General features: G+C 44.5%; 1 protein-coding gene across 1 annotated transcript in view; it reads right to left on the bottom strand.

Moving 5' to 3' along the window:
• The window catches only part of slc1a7b (solute carrier family 1 member 7b), a 104,939-nt gene that overhangs the window by 27,831 nt on the left and 57,389 nt on the right, over positions 1 to 19,719 (bottom strand). Inside the window, exon 3 of the mRNA XM_039002780.1 lies at positions 15,674 to 15,889. Within this exon, the coding sequence (XP_038858708.1) occupies positions 15,674 to 15,889 (216 nt within the window). The remainder of the gene's footprint in view (positions 1 to 15,673; positions 15,890 to 19,719) is intronic.

The following is a 19,719-nucleotide window of genomic DNA, read 5'->3' as shown; positions in this document are numbered from 1 at the left end:
TGGTTATATCCACGTAATTTCAAGAAAAAAATTAAATGCGATGACGTTGAATCAACGTGGAAAACTCATTGGATTTGCAAAAAATAATTAACATAAGGGAATTTAGTATTTTAACATGACATGGTAACATTTTTTGTTGATTTCACGTTGAATTCACGTTAGTTGATAACTCAACCACATGTAAATTAAAACTAGACGTTGAAATGACGTCTGTTCCCATTGGGTAAGTAATTCTAACTTCTCACTGAGCAGGGCAACAGATCAACTTTCTGGAAACTTCACAAACAGAGACAGAGAGAGAATACAAATATCACAATGAAATACCATTCAAATATTTGTTCATTTTCCTGTCAAAAGCCCAGAAGGACACAAAAATGGGACAGAGGCTCCAGTTGCTTTAGTGTGAATAGAATGTCCATGATTCATACTGTATCTTTCAGCTCCACTCGTGTGTGTGTGTGTGTGTGTGTGTGTGTGTGTGTGTGTGTGTGTGTGTGTGTGTGTGTGTGTGTGTGTGTGTGAGAGAGAGAGAGAAAGAGAGAGAGAGAGAGAGATAGAGAGTGTGCGTGCATGTCTGTGTGTGTGTGAGAGAAAGAGAGAGATAGAGAGTGTGCGTGCATGTCTGTGTGTGTGCATGCATGTCTATGTGTGTGTGTGTGTGTGAGAGAGAGAGAGATAGAGAGTCTGTGTGCATGTGTGTGTGTGCGTGCATGTCTGTGTGTGTGTGTATGAGTGACTGCCTGTCCAAACAGTCAGACAGTGTATTTGGGACCTCTCAGCCCTCTCAGCTCAAACACTAAAACACACATGAATGTGTACACTCTTTCTGCAGCTTCCAATCAGTCAGATGGAATGTTCAGACATGATGGCGCTCACATAAAGCACACATACAAAGGCAAACAATAGCAAACACAGGGGCTAAAGGAGGTCCATTTGAAAAGCCTACATCTTCCACGCCAGGATTCTGAAAGTGACAAATGTGAGGTGCCACTAACAGGGACATGTTATGAAAGTGAATCATTCCCATACTTCAAAGAGATGTTTACCATGACATGTAATGTAGCTGCTCTATTCAGTGTGGGACAGACAGCTGTTGGGATTAACATTAGTGGACAGTACTGGACACTATGTGGCCGCTACAGTATATGTGAACATTACAGATGTAGGATCTTCATTTTATCACCTGTTGCAACACAACTTTGCTGCAATGCACGACCATAGCCATGAGAAGTAGGGGTGCTGAGAGTGCTGCAGCACCCCCTGAAAAATCGGAATAAAATAAATAAATATGTATTTACAATATATAGAGATATTTTTTTTTTTTAAGTTTCACAAAAGGTGTGCGTGCACTGGGCCTTTAATAGTATTGTATTAGCGGACCCATATAGCAGTCTGCAGCGCAGGGAAATACTATTCCCCCTTTGAAGAAAGAAATAACAGCACCCCCACCCCCAAACTACTTCAGGCGGCTATGTGCAGGACATTTCAAACTTGTAGTGTATTTGACATTTAAAAAGGCTTCTGAAGTGTATAAATTCCACTTTGAAATGTGATTTTCTCTTATGAAAGTATCATCGACATAATAATTCACATATCCTGTTACCTCAGGATTATATTACTACTGTAGCAAAATGGCTCAAATTAAGATCCTACATCTGCAGGTCAACAACTGTAACGATCGTATGGGGTGGTAGAAGGATCGGACCAAAGCGCAGCGTGGTAAGTGTTCATGATGTTGTTTAATAAACCAAAACTGAACACTGGAACAAAACAATAAACGATGAACAAACGAAACAGTACCGTGTGGCGACAAACACTGACATGGAAGACAAACACCCACAAACCAAAAAGACAAAACAGGCTACCTAAATATGGTTCCCAATCAGAGACAATGACAAACACTGCCTCTGATTGAGAACCATATCAGGCCAAACGACAAACCCAACATAGAAACACAAAACATAGATAACCCACCCAACTCACGCCCTGACCACACTAAAACAAAGAAAATACAAAAGAACTATGGTCAGAACGTGACAACAACATCCCTGTCTTATGTGTTGGACGCGAAGGATTTACTTCAGACACTGGACAAGCCCCAAATCCCTGTCATTCGCATGAAGAAGAGACTGAGATATTGGGGATGTAGGTCGGGGTGCCTTGTAAGGATCCGACGGCGAGTGGGTAATCCGCCTCTACCATCAGTCCTATTAGCCGAAGTGCAATCATTGGATAATAAACTGGATGAGACTATCCTACCAACGGGACATTAAAAACTGTAATATCTTATGTTTCACCGAGTAGTGGCTGAACGACGACATGAATAACATACAGCTGTCTGGGTTTTCCATGCATCGGCAAGATAGAACAACTGCCTCGGTAAGACAAGGGGTGGCGGTCTGTGTGTATTTGTAAATAACAGCTGGTGCATAAAATCTAATATTAAGGAAGTCTCAAGGTTTTGCTTGCCTGAGGTAGAGTATCTCATGATAAGCTGTAGACCACACTATTTACCAAGAGAGTTTTCATGTATATTTTTCATAGCTGTCTATTTACCACCACAAACCGATGCTGGCACTAAGACCACACTCAACAAGCTGTATGAGGACTAAAGCAAATGAGAAAATACTCATCCAGAGGCGGTGCTCCTAGTGGCCGGCGACTTTAATGCAGAGAAACTTAAATGTGTTTTACCTCATTTCTACCAGCATGTTACATGTGCAACCAGAGGAAAAACCCCTCTAGACCACCTCTACTCCACACACAGAGATGGGTACAAAGCTCTCCCTCGCCCTCCACAAAGCTCCCCCTCGCCCTCCTAGTCGTGTCTGAATCCTGGCTTAGGAAGGCCACCAAAAACCCTGAAATGTCCATCCCTAACTATAACATTTTCCGACAAGATAGAACTGCCAAAGGGTGCGGAGTTTCAATTTACTGCAGAGACAGCCTGCCGAGTTCTGTCTTACTATCCAGGTCTGTGCCCAAACAATTTGAGCTTCTACTTTTAAAAATCCACCTTTCCAGAAACAAGTCTCTCACCGTTGCCGCTTGCTATTGACCACCTTCTGCCCCCAGCTGTGCCCTGGACACCATATGGGAATTGATTGCCCCCTATCTATCTACAGAGCTCGTGCTGTTAGATGACCTAAACTGGGACATGCTTAACACCCCGGCCATCCTACAATCTAAGCTTGATGCTCTCAATCTCACACAAATTATCAATGAACCCACCAGGTACAACTCCAAATCCATAAACACAGGCACCCTTATAGATATTATCCTAACCAACCTGCCCTCCAAATACACCTCTGCTGTCTTCAACCAGGATCTCAGCGATAACTGCCTTATTGCTTGCGTCCTTAATGGGTCTGCGGTCAAACGAACACACCTCATCACTGTCAAACGCTCCCTAAAACACTTCAGCGAGCAGGCCTTTCTAATCAACCTGGCCCGGGTATCCTGGAAGGATATTGACCTCATTCCGTCAGTAGAAGATGCCTGGTTATTCTTTAAAAGTGCTTTCCTCACCATCTTAAATAAGCGTGCCCCATTCAAAAAATGTAGGACCACTCCAGACCTGACTGCCCTTGACCAGCACAAAAACATCCTGTGGCATACTGCATTAGCATCGAATAGCCCCCGCGATATGCAACTTTCAGGGAAGTTAGGAACCAATATACACAGGCAGTTAGGAAAGCAAAGGCTAGCTTTTTCAAACAGAAATTTGCATCCTGCAGCACAAAAAGTTGTGGGACACTGTAAAGTCCATGGAGAATAAGAGCACCTCCTCCCAGCTGCCCACTGCACTGAGGCTAGGAAACACTGTCACCACCGATAAATCAACGATAATTGAGAATTTCAATAAGCATTTTTCTACTGCTGGCCATGCTTTCCACCTGGCCACCCCTATCCTGGTCAACAGCCCTGCACCCCTCACAGCAACTTGCCCAAGCCTCCCCCATATCTCCTTCACCCAAATCCAGATAGCTGATGTTCTGAAAGAGCTGTAAAATCTGGACCCCTACAAATCAGCAGGCCTAGACAATCTGGACCCTCTCTTCTAAAATTATCAGCTGTCATTGTTGCAACCCGTATTACTAACCTGTTCAACCTCTCTTTCGTATAGTCTGAGATCCCCAATGATTGGTGTCTCCCCCTCTTCAAAGGGGGAGACACTCTAGACACAAACTGCTACAGACCTATATCTATCCTACCCTGCCTTTCCAAGGTCTTCGAAAGCCGAGTTAACAAACAAATCACCGACCATTTCAAATCCCACTACACCTTCTCCCCTATGCAATCTGGTTTCCGAGCTGGTCATGGGTGCACCTCAGCTACGCTCAAGGTCTTAAACGATATCATAACCTCCATCGATAAAAGACAATACTGTGCAGCTGTATTCATAGACATGGTCAAGGCTTTCGACTCTGTCAATCACCACATTCTTATCGGCAGACTCAACAGCCTTGGTTTCTCAAATCACTGCCTCGCCTGGTTCACCAACTACTTCTCAGACAGAGTTCAGTGTGTCAAATCGGAGGGCCTGTTGTCCGGACCTCTGGCAGTCTCTATGGGGGTGCCACAGGGTTGAATTCTCGGGCTGACTCTTTTCTCAGTATACAGCAATGACGTCGCTCTTGCTGCTGGTGATTCTCTGATCCACCTCTACGCAGACGACACCATTCTGTATACTTCTGGCCCTTCTTTGGACACTGTGTTAACTAACCTCCAGACGAGCTGCAATACCATACAACTCTCTTTCCGTGGCCTCCAACTGCTCTTAAATGCAAGTTAAACTAAATGCCTGCTCTTCAACCGTTCGCTACCAGCACCTGCCCACCCGTCCAGCATCACTACTCTGGACGGTTCTGACTTAGAATATGTGGACATCTACAAATACCTAGGTGTCTGGTTAGACTGTAAACTCTCCTTCAAGACTCACATTAAGCATCTCCAATCCAAAATTAAATATAGAATCGGCTTCCTATTTTGCAACAAAACATCCTTCACTCATGCTGCCAAACATACCCTTGTAAAACTGACTATCCTACTGATCCTTGACTTCGGCGATGTCATTTACAAAATAGCCTCCAACACTCTACTCAGCAAATTGGATGCAGTCTATCACAGTGCCATCCATTTTGTTACCAAAGCCCCATATACTACCCACCACTGTGACCTGTATGCTCTCGTTGGCTGGCCCTTGCTTCATATTCGTCGCCAAACCCACTGGCTCCAGGTCATCCATAATTCTTTGCTAGATAAAGCCCCCACCATAGCAGCACCCACCCGCAGCACGCGTTCCAGCAGGCATATTTCACTGGTCACCCCCAAAGCCAATTCCTCCTTTGGCTGCCTTTCATTCCAGTTCTCTACTGCCACTGACTGGAACAAACTGCAAAAATCACTGAAGCTGGAGACTCATATCTCCCTCACTAACTTTAAGCACCAGCTGTCAGAGCAGCTGACAGATCACTGCACCTGTACATAGCCCATCTGTAAATAGCCCAATCAACTACCTCATTTTTGTTTCTCCTTTGCTCCCCAGTATCTCTACTTGCACATTCATCTTCTGCACATCTATCACTCCAGTGTTTAGTTGCTAAATTGTAATTATTTTGCCACTATGGCCTATTTATTGCCTTACCTCCCTTATCTTACCTCATTTGCACACACTGTATATAGACTTTTTCTATTATGTTATTGACTGTATATTTGTTTATTCCATGTGTAACTCTGTGTTGTTGTTTGTGTCGCACTGCTTTGCTTTATCTTGGCCAGGTCGCAGTTGTAAATGAGAACTTGTTCTCAACTAGCCTACCTGGTGAAATAAAGGTGAAATAAATAAAAATATTTTAAAAAAATGGGCAAATCTGACCATAACTCTATCCTCCTGATTCCTGTTTACAAGCAAACACTAAAGCAGGAAGTACCAGTGACTCGCTCAATACGGAAGTGGTCAGATGACATAGATGCTAAGCTACAGGACTGTTTTGCTAGCACCGACTGGAATATGTTCCCGGGATTCTTCCCGATTGCATTGAGGAGTACACCACATCAGTCACTGGTTTCAACAATAAGTGCATTGATGACGTCATCCCTACAGTGACCATACGTACATACCCCAACCAGAAGCCATGAATTACAGGCAACTTCTGCACTGAGCTAAACGGTATAGCTGCCGCTTTCAAAAAGCGGGACTCTAACCCGGACGGTTATTAGAAATCCCGCTATGCCCTCCGACAAACCATCAAACAGGCAAAGCATCAATACAGGACTAAGATCGAATCGTACTACACCGGTTACGACGCTGGTTGGATGCGGCAGGGCTTGCAAACTATTGTGGACTACAAAGGGAATCACAGCTCTGAGCTGCCCAGTGACACGAGCCTACCAGATGAGCTAAATTACTTCTATGCTCGCTTCGAGGCAAGCAACACTGAAGCATGCATGAGAGCCCCAGCTGTTCCGGACAACTGTGTGATCACGCTCTCCATTGACGATGGAGAGCGGTCAACATTCATAAGGCCGCAGGGCCAGACGGATTACCAGGACGTGTACGCTGAGCATGCGCTGACAAACTGGCAAATTACTTCACTGACATTTTCAACCTCTCCCTGACCGAGTCTGTAATACCAACATGTTTCAAGCAGACCACCATAGTCCCTGTGCCCAAGAACACCAAGGTAACCTGCCTAAATGGCTACCGACCCGTAGCAGTCACGTCTGTAGCTATGAAGTGCTTTGAAAGGCTGGTCATGGGTCACATCAACACCATCAACCCGGAAACCCTAGACCCACTCCAATTTGTATACTACCCCAACAGATCCACAGATGATGCAATCTCTATTGCACTCCACACTGCCCTTTTCCACCTTGACAAAAGGAACACCTACGTGAGAATGCTGTTCATTGACTACAGCTCAGCGTTCAACACCATTGTGCCTTCAAAGCGCATCACTAAGCTAAGGACACTGGGATTAAACACCACCCTCTGCAACTGGATCCTGGACTTCCTGACGGGCCGCCACCAGGTGGTAAGACTAGGTAACAACAGATCTGCCACACCGATCCTCAATGCGGGGGCCCCTCAAGGGTGCGTGCTCAGTCCCCTCCTGTACTCCCTGTTCAACCATGACTGCATGGCCAAGCATCACTCCAACACCATCATTAAGTTTGCTGACGACACAACAATTGTAGGCCTGATCACCGACAACGATAGGGTAGAGGTCAGAGACCTAACAGTGTGGTGCCAGGATAACAACCTCTCCCTCAAAGTGATCAAGACAAAGGAGAGGATTGTGGACTACAGAAAAAGGAGGGCCGAGCACGCCCCCATTCTCATTGAAGGGGCTGCAGTGGAGGAGGTTGAGAGCTTCAAGGACCTTGGTGTCCACATCATCAACAAACTATCATGGTCCAAGCACACCAAGACAGTCGTGAAGAGGGCACGACAAAACCTATTCCCCCTCAGGAGATTGAAAAGATTTGACATGGGTCCTCAGATCCTCAAAAAGGTCTACAGCTGCACCATCTAGCGCATCCTGGCTGGTTGCATCCCCGCCTGATATGACAACTGCTCGGCCTCCGATGGCAAGGCACTACAGAGGGTAATGCGTACGGCCCAGTACATCACTGGGGCCAAGCTTCCTTTCATCCAGGACCTCTATTCCAGGCGGTGTCAGAGGAAGGCCCAAGTCTAGGTCCAAGAGGCTTCTTAACAGCTTCTACCCCCATGCCATAAGACTCCTGAACAGCTAATCAAATGACTACCCAGGCTTTTTGCATTGACCCCCCCACCCCCCATTTTTACACTGTTTTACCTCGACTAACCTGTGCCCCCGCACATTGACTCTGTACCGGTACCCCTGTATATAGCCTTGCTACTGTTATTTTATTGTTGCTCTTTAATTACTTTTTACTTCAGTTAATTTGAGCAAATACTTTCTCAACACTTATTTTTCTTAAAACTGCATTGTTTGGTTCAGGGATTGTAAGTAAGCATTTCACTGTAAGGTCTACCTGTTGTATTCGCCGCATGTGACAAATACAATTTGATTTGATGTGACAAATCTCATTAAAACTCCTCAATAAACGCAGGAGACCCAAACAGACCGATTTCTATTTCTGAGCTGTGTGGTGGTGTGGTAATATAATGAGTCAGAGTCTTAAGTAATATAACACTTATCTTAAGTGTGTACCTCCAACTGCTGCTCAGCTGCTCCCCACTGACACCATGTACTGTAACCCTGACCCATCAGGCTAGTCATCTACTTTTTTCCTCTCTCAAGGTTCACCCCAAAAGCCACTTAGTCTCTCAGATATACACTCCCCTACGTATTTATTTGGACAGTGAAGCTAAAATGTTTAATACTCCAGCATTTTGGATTTGAGATCAAATGTTTTATACTGTGAGGCGACAGTACAGAATGTCTCCTTTTATTTGAGGGTATTTTCATACGTATCCGTCTTACCTTTTTGAGTGAGAAAGTTACGGAGGCATAAATATCATACCATGTCATGCTCATTCAACTTTTTCACTCCGGACGCTTTATCTGGACATGGTTCGTCAGCACCTTCAACAGCCGAAGCTAAGTAGTAACATTAACATGATGTCTTTTAATTGCAGTCGCTGTACTCATAATATACAGGAGAACGATCGCCTTATGGCGAGGATAGCTGTGCTACAAGCCCAGCTTCAGACGCAATCGTTAGGCAAGGGTAATTTCAGTGTAGGAAAGGAAGAAACAGCGTCTGTGCCACCAGTAAGTACAGATAGTAACGTTAGTATAAATCCCCCCGCACAGTCCCCGCAGCCGGACAACTTTCTCATGCCTTCTGGAGGGAAATGCTGTAGGAATGCTCAACTGGTGTCGCTCATTCAGCCGACAGAAACGTTCAACCGGTTTTCCCCATTAAGTAGCGAGTCGGAGTCTGAGGCCGAGTCTTCTCTTGTCTCTACTCCTCCCGTTACGGGGTCTGAGACGCCGAAGGCTCCCACCATTAGCTCTGACAAATTGAAAACCCTAGTCATTGGCGACTCCATTACCCGCAGTATTAGACTTAAAACGAATCACCCAGCGATCATACACTGTTTACCAGGGGGCGGGCTACCGACGTTAAGGCTAATCTGAAGATGGTGCTGGCTAAAGCTAAAACTGGCGAGTGTAGAGAGTATAGAGATATTGTTATCCACGTCGGCACCAACGATGTTAGGATGAAACAGTCAGAGGTCACCAAGCGCAACATAGCTTCAGCGTGTAAATCAGCTAGAAAGATGTGTCGGCATCGAGTAATTGTCTCTGGCCCCCTCCCAGTTAGGGGGAGTGACGAGCTCTACAGCAGAGTCTCACAACTCAATCGCTGGTTGAAAACTGTTTTCTGCCCCTCCCAAAAGATAGAATTTGTAGATAATTGGCCCTCTTTCTGGGACTCACCCACAAACAGGACCAAGCCTGACCTGCTGAGGAGTGACGGACTCCATCCTAGCTGGAGGGGTGCTCTCATCTTATCTACCAACATAGACAGGGCTTTAACTCCACAATGAAATAGGGTGCAGGCCAGGCAGCAGGCTGTTAGCCAACCTGCCAGCTTAGTGGAGTCTGCCACTAGCATAGTCAGTGTAGTCAGCTCAGCCATCCCCATTGAGACTGTGTCTGTGCCTCGACCTAGGTTGGGCAAAACTAAACATGGCGGTGTTCGCCTTAGCAATCTCATTAGGATAAAGACCTCCTCCATTCCTGCCATTATTGAAAGAGATCGTGATACCTCACATCTCAAAATAGGGTTACTTAATGTTAGATCCCTCACTTCAAAGGCAGTTATAGTCAATGAACTAATCACTGATCACAATCTTGATGTGATTGGCCTGACTGAAACATGGCTTAAGCCTGATGAATTTACTGTGTTAAATGAGTCCACACCTCCTGGTTACACTAGTGACCATATCCCCCGTGCATCCCGCAAAGGCGGAGGTGTTGCTAACATTTACGATAGCAAATTTCAATTTACAAAAAAGAAAATGACGTTTTCGTCTTTTGAGCTTCTAGTCATGAAATCTATGCAGCCTACTCAATCACTTTTTATAGCTACTGTTTACAGGCCTCCTGGGCCATATACAGCGTTCCTCTCTGAGTTCCCTGAATTCCTATCGGACCTTGTAGTCATAGCAGATAATATTCTAATTTTTGCTGATTTTAATATTCATATGGAAAAGTCCACAGACCCACTCCAAAAGGCTTTCGGAGCCATCATCGACTCAGTGGGTTTTGTCCAACATGTCTCTGGACCTACTCACTGCCACAGTCATACTCTGGACCTAGTTTTGTCCCATGGAATAAATATTGTAGATCTTAATGTTTTTCCTCATAATCCTGGACTATCGGACCACCATTTTATTACGTTTGAAATCGCAACAAATAATCTGCTCAGACTCCAACCAAGGAGCATCAAAAGTCGTGCTATAAATTCTCAGACAACACAAAAATTCCTTGATGCCCTTCCAGACTCCTTCTGCCTACCCAAGGACGTCAGAGGACAAAAATCAGTTAACCACTTAACTGAGGAACTCAATTTAACCTTGCGCAATACCCTAGATGCAGTTGCACCCCTAAAAACGAAAAACATTTGTCATAAGAAACTAGCTCCCTGGTATACAGAAAATACCCGAGCTCTGAAGCAAGCTTCCAGAAAATTGGAACGGAAATGGCGCCACACCAAACTGGAAGTCTTCCGACTAGCTTGGAAAGACAGTACCGTGCAGTATCGAAGAGCCCTCACTGCTGCTCGATCATCCTACTTTTTCAACTTAATTGAGGAAAATAAGAACAATCCAAAATTTATTTTTGATACTGTTGCAAAGCTAACTAAAAAGCAGCATTCCCCAAGAGAGGATGGCTTTCACTTCAGCAGTAATAAATTCATGAACTTCTTTGAGGAAAAGATCATGATCATTAGAAAGCAAATTACGGACTCCTCTTTAAATCTGCGTATTCCTCCAGGGCTTAGCTGTCCTGGATCTGCACAACTCTGCCAGGGCCTGGGATCGGAAGAGACACTTAAGTGTTTTAGTACTATATCTCTTGACACAATGATGAAAATAATCATGGCCTCTAAACCTTCAAGCTGCATACTGGATCCTATTCCTACTAAACTACTGAAAGAGCTGCTTCCTGTGCTTGGCCCTCCTATGTTGAACATAATAAACGGCTCTCTATCCACCGGATGTGTACCAAACTCACTAAAAGTGGCAGTAATAAAGCCTCTCTTGAAAAAGCCAAACCTTGACCCGGAAAATATAAAAAACTATTGGCCTATATCGAATCTTCCATTCCTCTCAAAAATTTTAGAAAAAGCTGTTGCGCAGCAACTCACTGCCTTCCTGAAGACAAACAATGTATACGAAATGCTTCAGTCTGGTTTTAGACCCCATCATAGCACTGAGACTGCACTTGTGAAGGTGGTAAATGACCTTTTAATGGCGTCAGACCGAGGCTCTGCATCTGTCCTCGTGCTACTAGACCTTAGTGCTGCCTTTGACACCATCGATCACCACATTCTTTTGGAGAGACTGGAAACCCAAATTGGTCTACACGGACAAGTTCTGGCCTGGTTTAGATCTTATCTGTCGGAAAGATATCAGTTTGTCTCTGTGAATGGTTTGTCCTCTGACAAATCAACTGTACATTTCGGTGTTCCTCAAGGTTCCGTTTTAGGACCACTATTGTTTTCACTATATATTTTACCTCTTGGGGATGTTATTCGAAAACATAATGTTAACTTTCACTGCTATGCGGATGACACACAGCTGTACATTTCAATGAAACATGGTGAAGCCCCAAAATTGCCCTCGCTAGAAGCCTGTGTTTCAGACATAAGGAAGTGGATGGCTGAAAACTTTCTACTTTTAAACTCGGACAAAACAGAGATGCTTGTTCTAGGTCCCAAGAAACAAAGAGATCTTCTGTTAAATCTGACAATTAATCTTGATGGTTGTAAAGTCGTCTCAAATAAAACTGTGAAGGACCTCGGCGTTACTCTTGACCCTGATCTCTCTTTTGACGAACATATCAAGACTGTTTCAAGGACAGCTTTTTTTCCATCTACGTAACATTGCAAAAATCAGAAATTTTCTGTCCAAAAATGATGCAGAAAAATTAATCCATGCATTTGTTACTTCTAGGCTAGACTACTGCAATGCTCTACTTTCCGGCTACCCGGATAAAGCACTAAATAAACTTCAGTTAGTGCTAAATACGGCTGCTAGAATCCTGACTAGAACCAAGAAATTTGATCATATTACTCCAGTGCTAGCTTCCCTACACTGGCTTCCTGTTAAGGCAAGGGCTGATTTCAAGGTTTTACTGTTAACCTATAAAGCGTTACATGGGCTTGCTCCTACCTATCTTTCCGAGTTGGTCCTGCCGTACATACCTACACGTACGCTACGGTCACAAGACGCAGGCCTCCTAATTGTCCCTAGAATTTCTAAGCAAACAGCTGGAGGCAGGGCTTTCTCCTATAGATCTCCATTTTTATGGAATGGTCTGCCTACCCATGTGAGAGACGCAGACTCGGTCTCAACCTTTAAGTCTTTACTGAAGACTTATCTCTTCAGTAGGTCATATGATTGAGTGTAGTCTGGCCCAGGAGTGTGAAGGTGAACGGAAAGGCTCTGGAGCAACGAACCGCCCTTGCTGTCTCTGCCTGGCCGGTTCCCCTCCACTGGGATTCTCTACCTCTAACCCTATTACAGGGGCTGAGTCACTGGCTTACTGGTGCTCTTTCATGCCGTCCCTAGGAGGGGTGCGTCACTTGAGTGGGTTGAGTTACTGACGTGATCTTCCTGTCTGGGTTGGCGCCCCCCCTTGGTTTGTGCTGTGGTGGAGATCTTTGTGGGCTATACTCGGCCTTGTCTCAGGATTGTAAGTTGGTGGCTGAAGATATCCCTCTAGTGGTGCGGGGGCTGTGCTTTGGCAAGTGGGTGGGGTTATATCCTTCCTGTTTGGCCCTGTCCGGGGGTATCATCGGATGGGGCCACAGTGTCTCCTGACCCCTCCTGTCTCAGCCTCCAGTATTTATGCTGCAGTAGTTTGTGTCGGGGGGCTAGGGCCAGTTGGTTATATCTGGAGTACTTCTCCTGTCTTATCCAGTGTCCTGTGGGAATTTAAGTATGCTCTCTCTAATTCTCTCCTTCTCTCTTTCTTTCTCTCTCTCGGAGGACCTGAGCCCTAGGACCATACGTCAGGACTACTGGGCATGATGACTCCTTGCTGTCCCCAGTCCACCTGGCCTTGCTGCTGTCCCAGTTTCAACTGTTCTGCCTGCAGTTATGGAACCCCTACCTGTCCCAGACCTGCTGTTTTCAACCCTTAATGATCGGCTATGAAAAGCCAACTGACATTTATTCCTGATTATTATTTGACCATGCTTGTCATTTATGAACATTTTGAACATCTTGGCTCTCTCTAATTCTCTCCTTCTCTCTTTCTTTCTCTCTCTCGGAGGAACTGAGCCCTAGGACCATACGTCAGGACTACCGGGCATGATGACTCCTTGCTGTCCCCAGTCCACCTGGCCTTGCTGCTGTCCCAGTTTCAACTGTTCTGCCTGCGGTTATGGAACCCCTACCTGTCCCAGACCTGCTGTTTTCAACTCTTAATTATCGGCTATGAAAAGCCAACTGACATTTATTCCTGATTATTATTTGACCATGCTTGTCATTTATGAACATTTTGAACATCTTGGCCATGTTCTGTTATAATCTCCACCCGGCACAGCCAGAAGAGGACTGGCCACCCCTCATAGCCTGGTTCCTCTCTAGGTTTCTTCCTAGGTTTTGGCCTTTCTAGGGAGTTTTTCCTAGCCACCGTGCTTCTACACCTGCATTGCTTGCTGTTTGGGGTTTTAGGCTGGGTTTCTGTACAGCACTTTGAGATATTAGCTGATGTACGAAGGGCTATATAAAATAAACTTGATTTGATTTGATTTGATACCCTCCCCCCCAAAATGCTAACTTCCTCTGTTATTGGTAATGCACTATAAATGAATTTGACACCTTCAAACAGTGGTGGAAAAAGTACCCAATTGTCATACTTGAGTAAAAGTAAAGATACCTTAATAGAAAATGACTCAAGTAAAAGTGAAAGTCACTCAGTAAAATCCTACTTGAGTAAAAGTCTAAAAGTATTTGGTTTTAAATATATTTAAGTATCAAAAGTAAATGTTATTGCAAAAGTAAAAGTATAAATAATTTCAAATTCTTTATATTAAGCTAACCAGACGGCAACATTTTCTTGTTTTTTTTTTATTTACGGGTAGCTAGGGGCACGCTCCAACACTCAGACATAATTTACAAATTAAGCATGTGTTTAGTGAGTCTGCCAGATCAGAGACAGTAGGGATGATCAGGTATGTTATCTTGATAAGTGTGTGAATTAGACAACTTTCCTGTCCTGCTAAGCATTCAAAATGTAACGAGTACTTTTTGGTGTCAGGGAAATGTATGGAGTAAAAAGTACATCATTTTCTTTAGGAATGTAGTGAAGGAAATGTAAAAGTTGTCAAAAATATAAATTGTAAAGTACATATACCCCAAAAAACTACTTAAGTAGTATTTTCAAGTATTTTTACTTAAGTTCTTTACACCACTGCCTTCAAATTGGGGGTCTAGATACATAAAGTGCTTTAATTTCAAAACAGTAAAACAGATATGCATGAAAATACCCTCAAATAAAAGGTGACATTCTGTTTTGTCATGTTTTTGACATCATATCCAAAATGCTGGAGTATAGAGCCAAATTAAATGTTTTACCTTTAACTGTCCAAATAAATACATAGGGGAGTGTAGCACTAATTGTCTTGGTGCTGTGCATGCTGTTTTTCTAACACCATGACATAATGATTGCATCCCAAATGGCACCCTATTCCGTTTATAGTGCACTACTTTTGACCAGGGCCCATAGGGCACTATTTTGGGAATATGGTGCCATGTCTTTAATATTCCACAGACAGAGATAGCCTAGCTGTTGAGATATATCATTAATCTCATCTGCGATTCAATCACTAGGTTCAGTTCTGAACGTGAGAATATGTAGTACAGTGAATCAACACCATCTTGTGGGGTCCTGGCCCATCGTCTCTATCCGTAGTGTTAATAAGGTTGGCTGGTGATACTATGTACATGTACTGTATGAGCATGTTCAGCAGCAGACCTGGGTTAAAATACTATTTGAAATATTTCAAATTCTCAGGCCACGCACATGATTGCTCGCTAGTACAGTACAAATTACTCTATTTACTTTATACACGTTTTCTTCAGGCGAACATCCAAAGGAAGTGCATTGGTCTACACAGACGTAAAATGTGTGAATGAGTAAGTGCTAAAGTGTGGGTGGTGAGTGGGCGGTGAGTGGGCGGGTGCGTGGAGGGTGATTGTGTTGTGAGTGGGTGGTGGGTGGGTGGTGAGTGGGCGGGTGCGTGGAGGGTGATTGTGTTGTGAGTGGGTGGTGGGTGGGTGGTGAGTGGGCGGGTGCGTGGAGGGTGATTGTGTTGTGAGTGGGTGGTGGGTGGGTGGTGAGTGGGTGGGTGGATGGGTGGGTGGGTAGGTGGTGTGTGTGTGGATCGGTGGGTGGGTGGGTTTGTGTGTGGGTGGTGAGCGGGTGGGCCATCTTACCGGATGAGGTCAAGCAGGGCGTCGGCAGAGCTCATGATGGCCTTGCCGCTGTCCTCGGAGTCCTCCTTCTGGGCCGCTCCTCCAGGGTGGATGACGGACACCATGATGATGCCCACCACCACTGCTACAAAGGTGGTCCACAGGTAGTAAGACACGGTGATAAGGCCCAGTCTGCTGGAACACTTAGCATCCAGGGCTGCTAGCCCTGACATCAGACTGGAGAAAGGGAAGGGGGAGAAGAGAGAGAGAGGGAGAGAAAGAGGGGGGAAGAGAAAGAGAGATAGAGGAGGAGAAAGTGAGAGAGGGGGAGGAGAGAGAGAAGGAGATAGAAGTGGGAGAGAGAAAGAGGGGGAGGAGAGAGTGAGGAGGGAAGAGAGAGATGGGTGAGATAGAGAGAGGGGGGAGAGAGAGAGTTAGGGAGTGAGAGGGAAGAAGAGAGAGCAGGGGGAGGAGAGAGAGGATGAGAGAGGGGGAGAGAGAGAGTGAGAGAGGGGTGGAAGAGGGAGAGGGAGACAGAGAGAGAGAGGGAGGAGAGAGTGGGCGAGAGAGAGAGAGAGAGGGAGGAGAGAGTGGATGAGAGAAAGAGAGAGAGAGGGGGGGAGGAGAGAGTGGATGAAAGAAAGAGTGAGCGAGAGAGAGAGAGAGAGAGAGAGAGAGAGAGAGAGAGAGAGAGAGAGAGGGGGAGGAGAGAGTGGATGAGAGAAAAAGAGAGAGAGAGAGAGAGAGAGAGAGAGAGTGGTTGAGAGAGAGAAAGAGAGAGAGAGAGGGAGAGACAGAGACACACACACACACACACACACACTGATTAGGCTTGAGGCAGGTCTTTGTACGTTAAGTGACATTTGTCAATACTTGGCAGGTCTTTATGACGTATTCCACTTCAGGTCCACATATTGCATTCATTATATAGTGATAATTGACAGAGAGAGTGACACAATTTTTACAACAATCTATCCAGCTTTCAAAGTTCATAAATATATTATAAGCTAACAGTACCTATGATCACAGTATGGCTTTGACAGATTGAAGACAATGTGACCTTTTAAAATGCTACAGTTATTGCAGAACATCTGGATACTACACAGCAACACCATGGATGTTGCATGCAAATTCCGACTTAAATTAACACTTTATTAGAGTTGATGCTGTTACACTTTTTTTGTTTTAGGGAGGGGGTGCGTTAACATTGTAGGTTGTAAAGCCGTATTTGCATATTTCCCAGTGTAACGGATGTGAAATGGCTAGCTAGTTAGCGGGTACGCGCTAGTAGCGTTTCAATCAGTTACGTCACTTGCTCTGACGTATTATAACCTATTAGTAGTGTTGCCCCTTGCTCTGCAAGGGCCGCGGCTTTTGTGGAGCGATGGGTAACGACACTTCGTGGGTGTCAGTTGTTGATGTGTGCAGAGGGTCCCTGGTTCGCGCCCGTGTCGGGGCGAGGGGACGGTTTAAAGTTATACTGTTACACCAGCACGCCATTCAAGTAAATGTGAGAAACATCCACCCAATGACTGTGTTTGTTAGTGACATGGTTGTTGCATTCAGTAACTTCTAGTCCAGAAACCTTCACCAAGTGACTGCCAGAGTGAAAGTGCTCTCTACGCGCAGAGAGTGCAATGGGAGAGAGACTCTAAACAAAGACATACACGCTCACTGCAGCAATAGATGGATGTTGGTCCGGTCCAAATGCACCCCTTTGATGAACGCGTTTGACTGGTTCATTCAAGTCCAGTAGCCAAGAATGTTAAAACACCCTGCCACACTTTATAGCATGACATTTGCTTCTGAATCATTTCTGAAGCATCTTTATAGCCTTCTAGGCCTTAGCTCAATTGGATGGTTCAGTTGTGTGGCCCTTGTAACTCCAGGAATGTGGATTTGATTGCCCCCAAGAATGTATGCACACATGACTTTAAGTTGCTTTGGATAAAAGTGTCTGCTAAATGGCATACAGTACATTATATTATCAAGGGATAATGAAGGCTTAATTTCACCTTATTGTGTCCTAAGAGTTATTCTCCTTTTATTACCAGGCCATGCTCTGGCCCCTGTTCAAATTCTGTCCAATATCCTTTTCATGAGTCAATGTTCTGTATGAAATATGTCATTATAACCAATCGATTGAGAAAATATAGTCATTTACTCAACATTCCATTCTTTCAACTGAGAGGCATATAGCCCTGTACCATGACCTGCTAAAAGAAGCTTCAGTTAATGTCCTCTCTAATAACCTGTAGACAGCTATTCAATTAGCTGTTCATTGGTTTCTAAAAGACTGCAGTTAGGTAATGACAGAGAGTGAGTCAGTCGTGTTGTCAGTGTGCTGGTTTGGTTTGGTTCAGAGAGTGAGTCAGTCGTGTTGTCAGTGTGCTGGTTTGGTTTGGTTCAGAGAGTGAGTCAGTCTTGTTGTCAGTGTGCTGGTTTGGTTCAACGGGGCATGGAATGCATGTAAATGGAGGAGGAATGTAACATCAGACAAGTAATTGTTCAGCAACAGTACCAGTTAAAAGTTTGGACGAACCTACTCATTCAAGGGCTTTTCTTTATTTTTACTATTTTCTACATTGTATAATAATAGTGAAGACATCAAAACAATGAAATAACACATATGGAATCATGTAGTAACCAAAAAAGTGTTAATCAAATCAAAATATATTTCAGATTTAAGATTCTTCAAAGTAGCCCCCCTTTGCCTTGATGACAGCTTTGCACACTCTTGGCATTCTCTCAACCAGCTTCACCTGGAATGCTTTTCCAACAGTCTTGAAGGAGTTCCCATACAGCATATTGTTCCCATACAGTATAACCCTCAATTGGGTTGAGGTCGGGTGATTGTGGAGGCCAGGTCATCTAATGCAGCGCTCCATCACACTCCTTCTTGTTCAAATAACCCTCACACGTCCTGGAGGTGTGTTGGGTCATTGTCCTGTTAACTCTGGTTCTTCCTTTCCTGTGGCGGTCCTCATGAGAGCCAGTTTCATCATAGCACTTGATGGTTTTTGCAACTGCACCTGAAAGTTCTTGAAATTTTCCGCATTGACTGACCTTCATGTCTTAAAGTAATGATGGACTGTCATTTCTCTTCCCTTGAGCTGTTCTTGCCATAATATGGACTTGGTATTTTACCAAATAGGACTATCTTCTGTATACCACCTCTACTTTACCTTGTCACAACACAACTGATTGGATCAAACGCATTAAGAAGGAAAGAAATTCCACAAATTTACTTTTAACAAGGCTCACCTGTTCATTGAAAAAATGTCAGGTTACTACCTCATTTTTTATTTATTTTCTATTTCACCTTTATTTAACCAGGTAGGCTAGTTGAGAACAAGTTCTCATTTACAACTGCGACCTGGCCAAGGATAAAGCAAAGCAGCGTGACACAGACAACAACACAGAGTTACACATGGAATAACATGGAATAAACAATAAACAAGCCAATAACACAATAAACAAGTCAATGACACAGTAGAAAAAAGAAAGTCTATATACAGTGTGTAAAAAAGGCATGAGGAGGTAGGCAATAAATAGGCCATAGTAGCGAATAATTACAATTTAGCAGATGAACACTGGAGTGATAAATGAGCAGATGATGATGTGCAAGTAGAGATACTGGTGTGCAAAAGAGCAGAAAAGTAAATAAAAACAGTATGGGGATGAGGTAGGTAGATTTGGTGGGCTATTTACAGATGGATTATGTACAGCTGCAGCGATCGGTTACCTGCTCAGATAGCTGATGTTTAAAGTTGGTGAGGAAAATCTAATTCTCCAGCTTCAGCGATTTTTGCAATTCGTTCCAGTCACTGGCAGCAGAGAACTGGAAGGAAAGGCGGCCAAATGAGGTGTTGGCTTTGGGGATGATCAGTGAGATATACCTGCTGGAACGTGTGCTACGGGTGGGTGTTGTTATCGTGACCAGTGAACTGAGATAAGGCGGAGCTTTACCTAGCATAGACTTATAGATGACCTGGAGCCAATGGGTCTGGCGACGAATATGTAGCGAGGGCCAGCCGACTAGAGCATACAGGTCGCAGTGGTGGGTG

This window comes from Salvelinus namaycush, chromosome 10 (assembly GCF_016432855.1).
Source record: "Salvelinus namaycush isolate Seneca chromosome 10, SaNama_1.0, whole genome shotgun sequence".
NCBI classification, from domain to species: Eukaryota; Metazoa; Chordata; class Actinopteri; order Salmoniformes; family Salmonidae; genus Salvelinus; species Salvelinus namaycush.
Note: the sequence above shows the minus strand (reverse complement) of the source record. Positions and strands in the feature narration are given on the sequence as shown.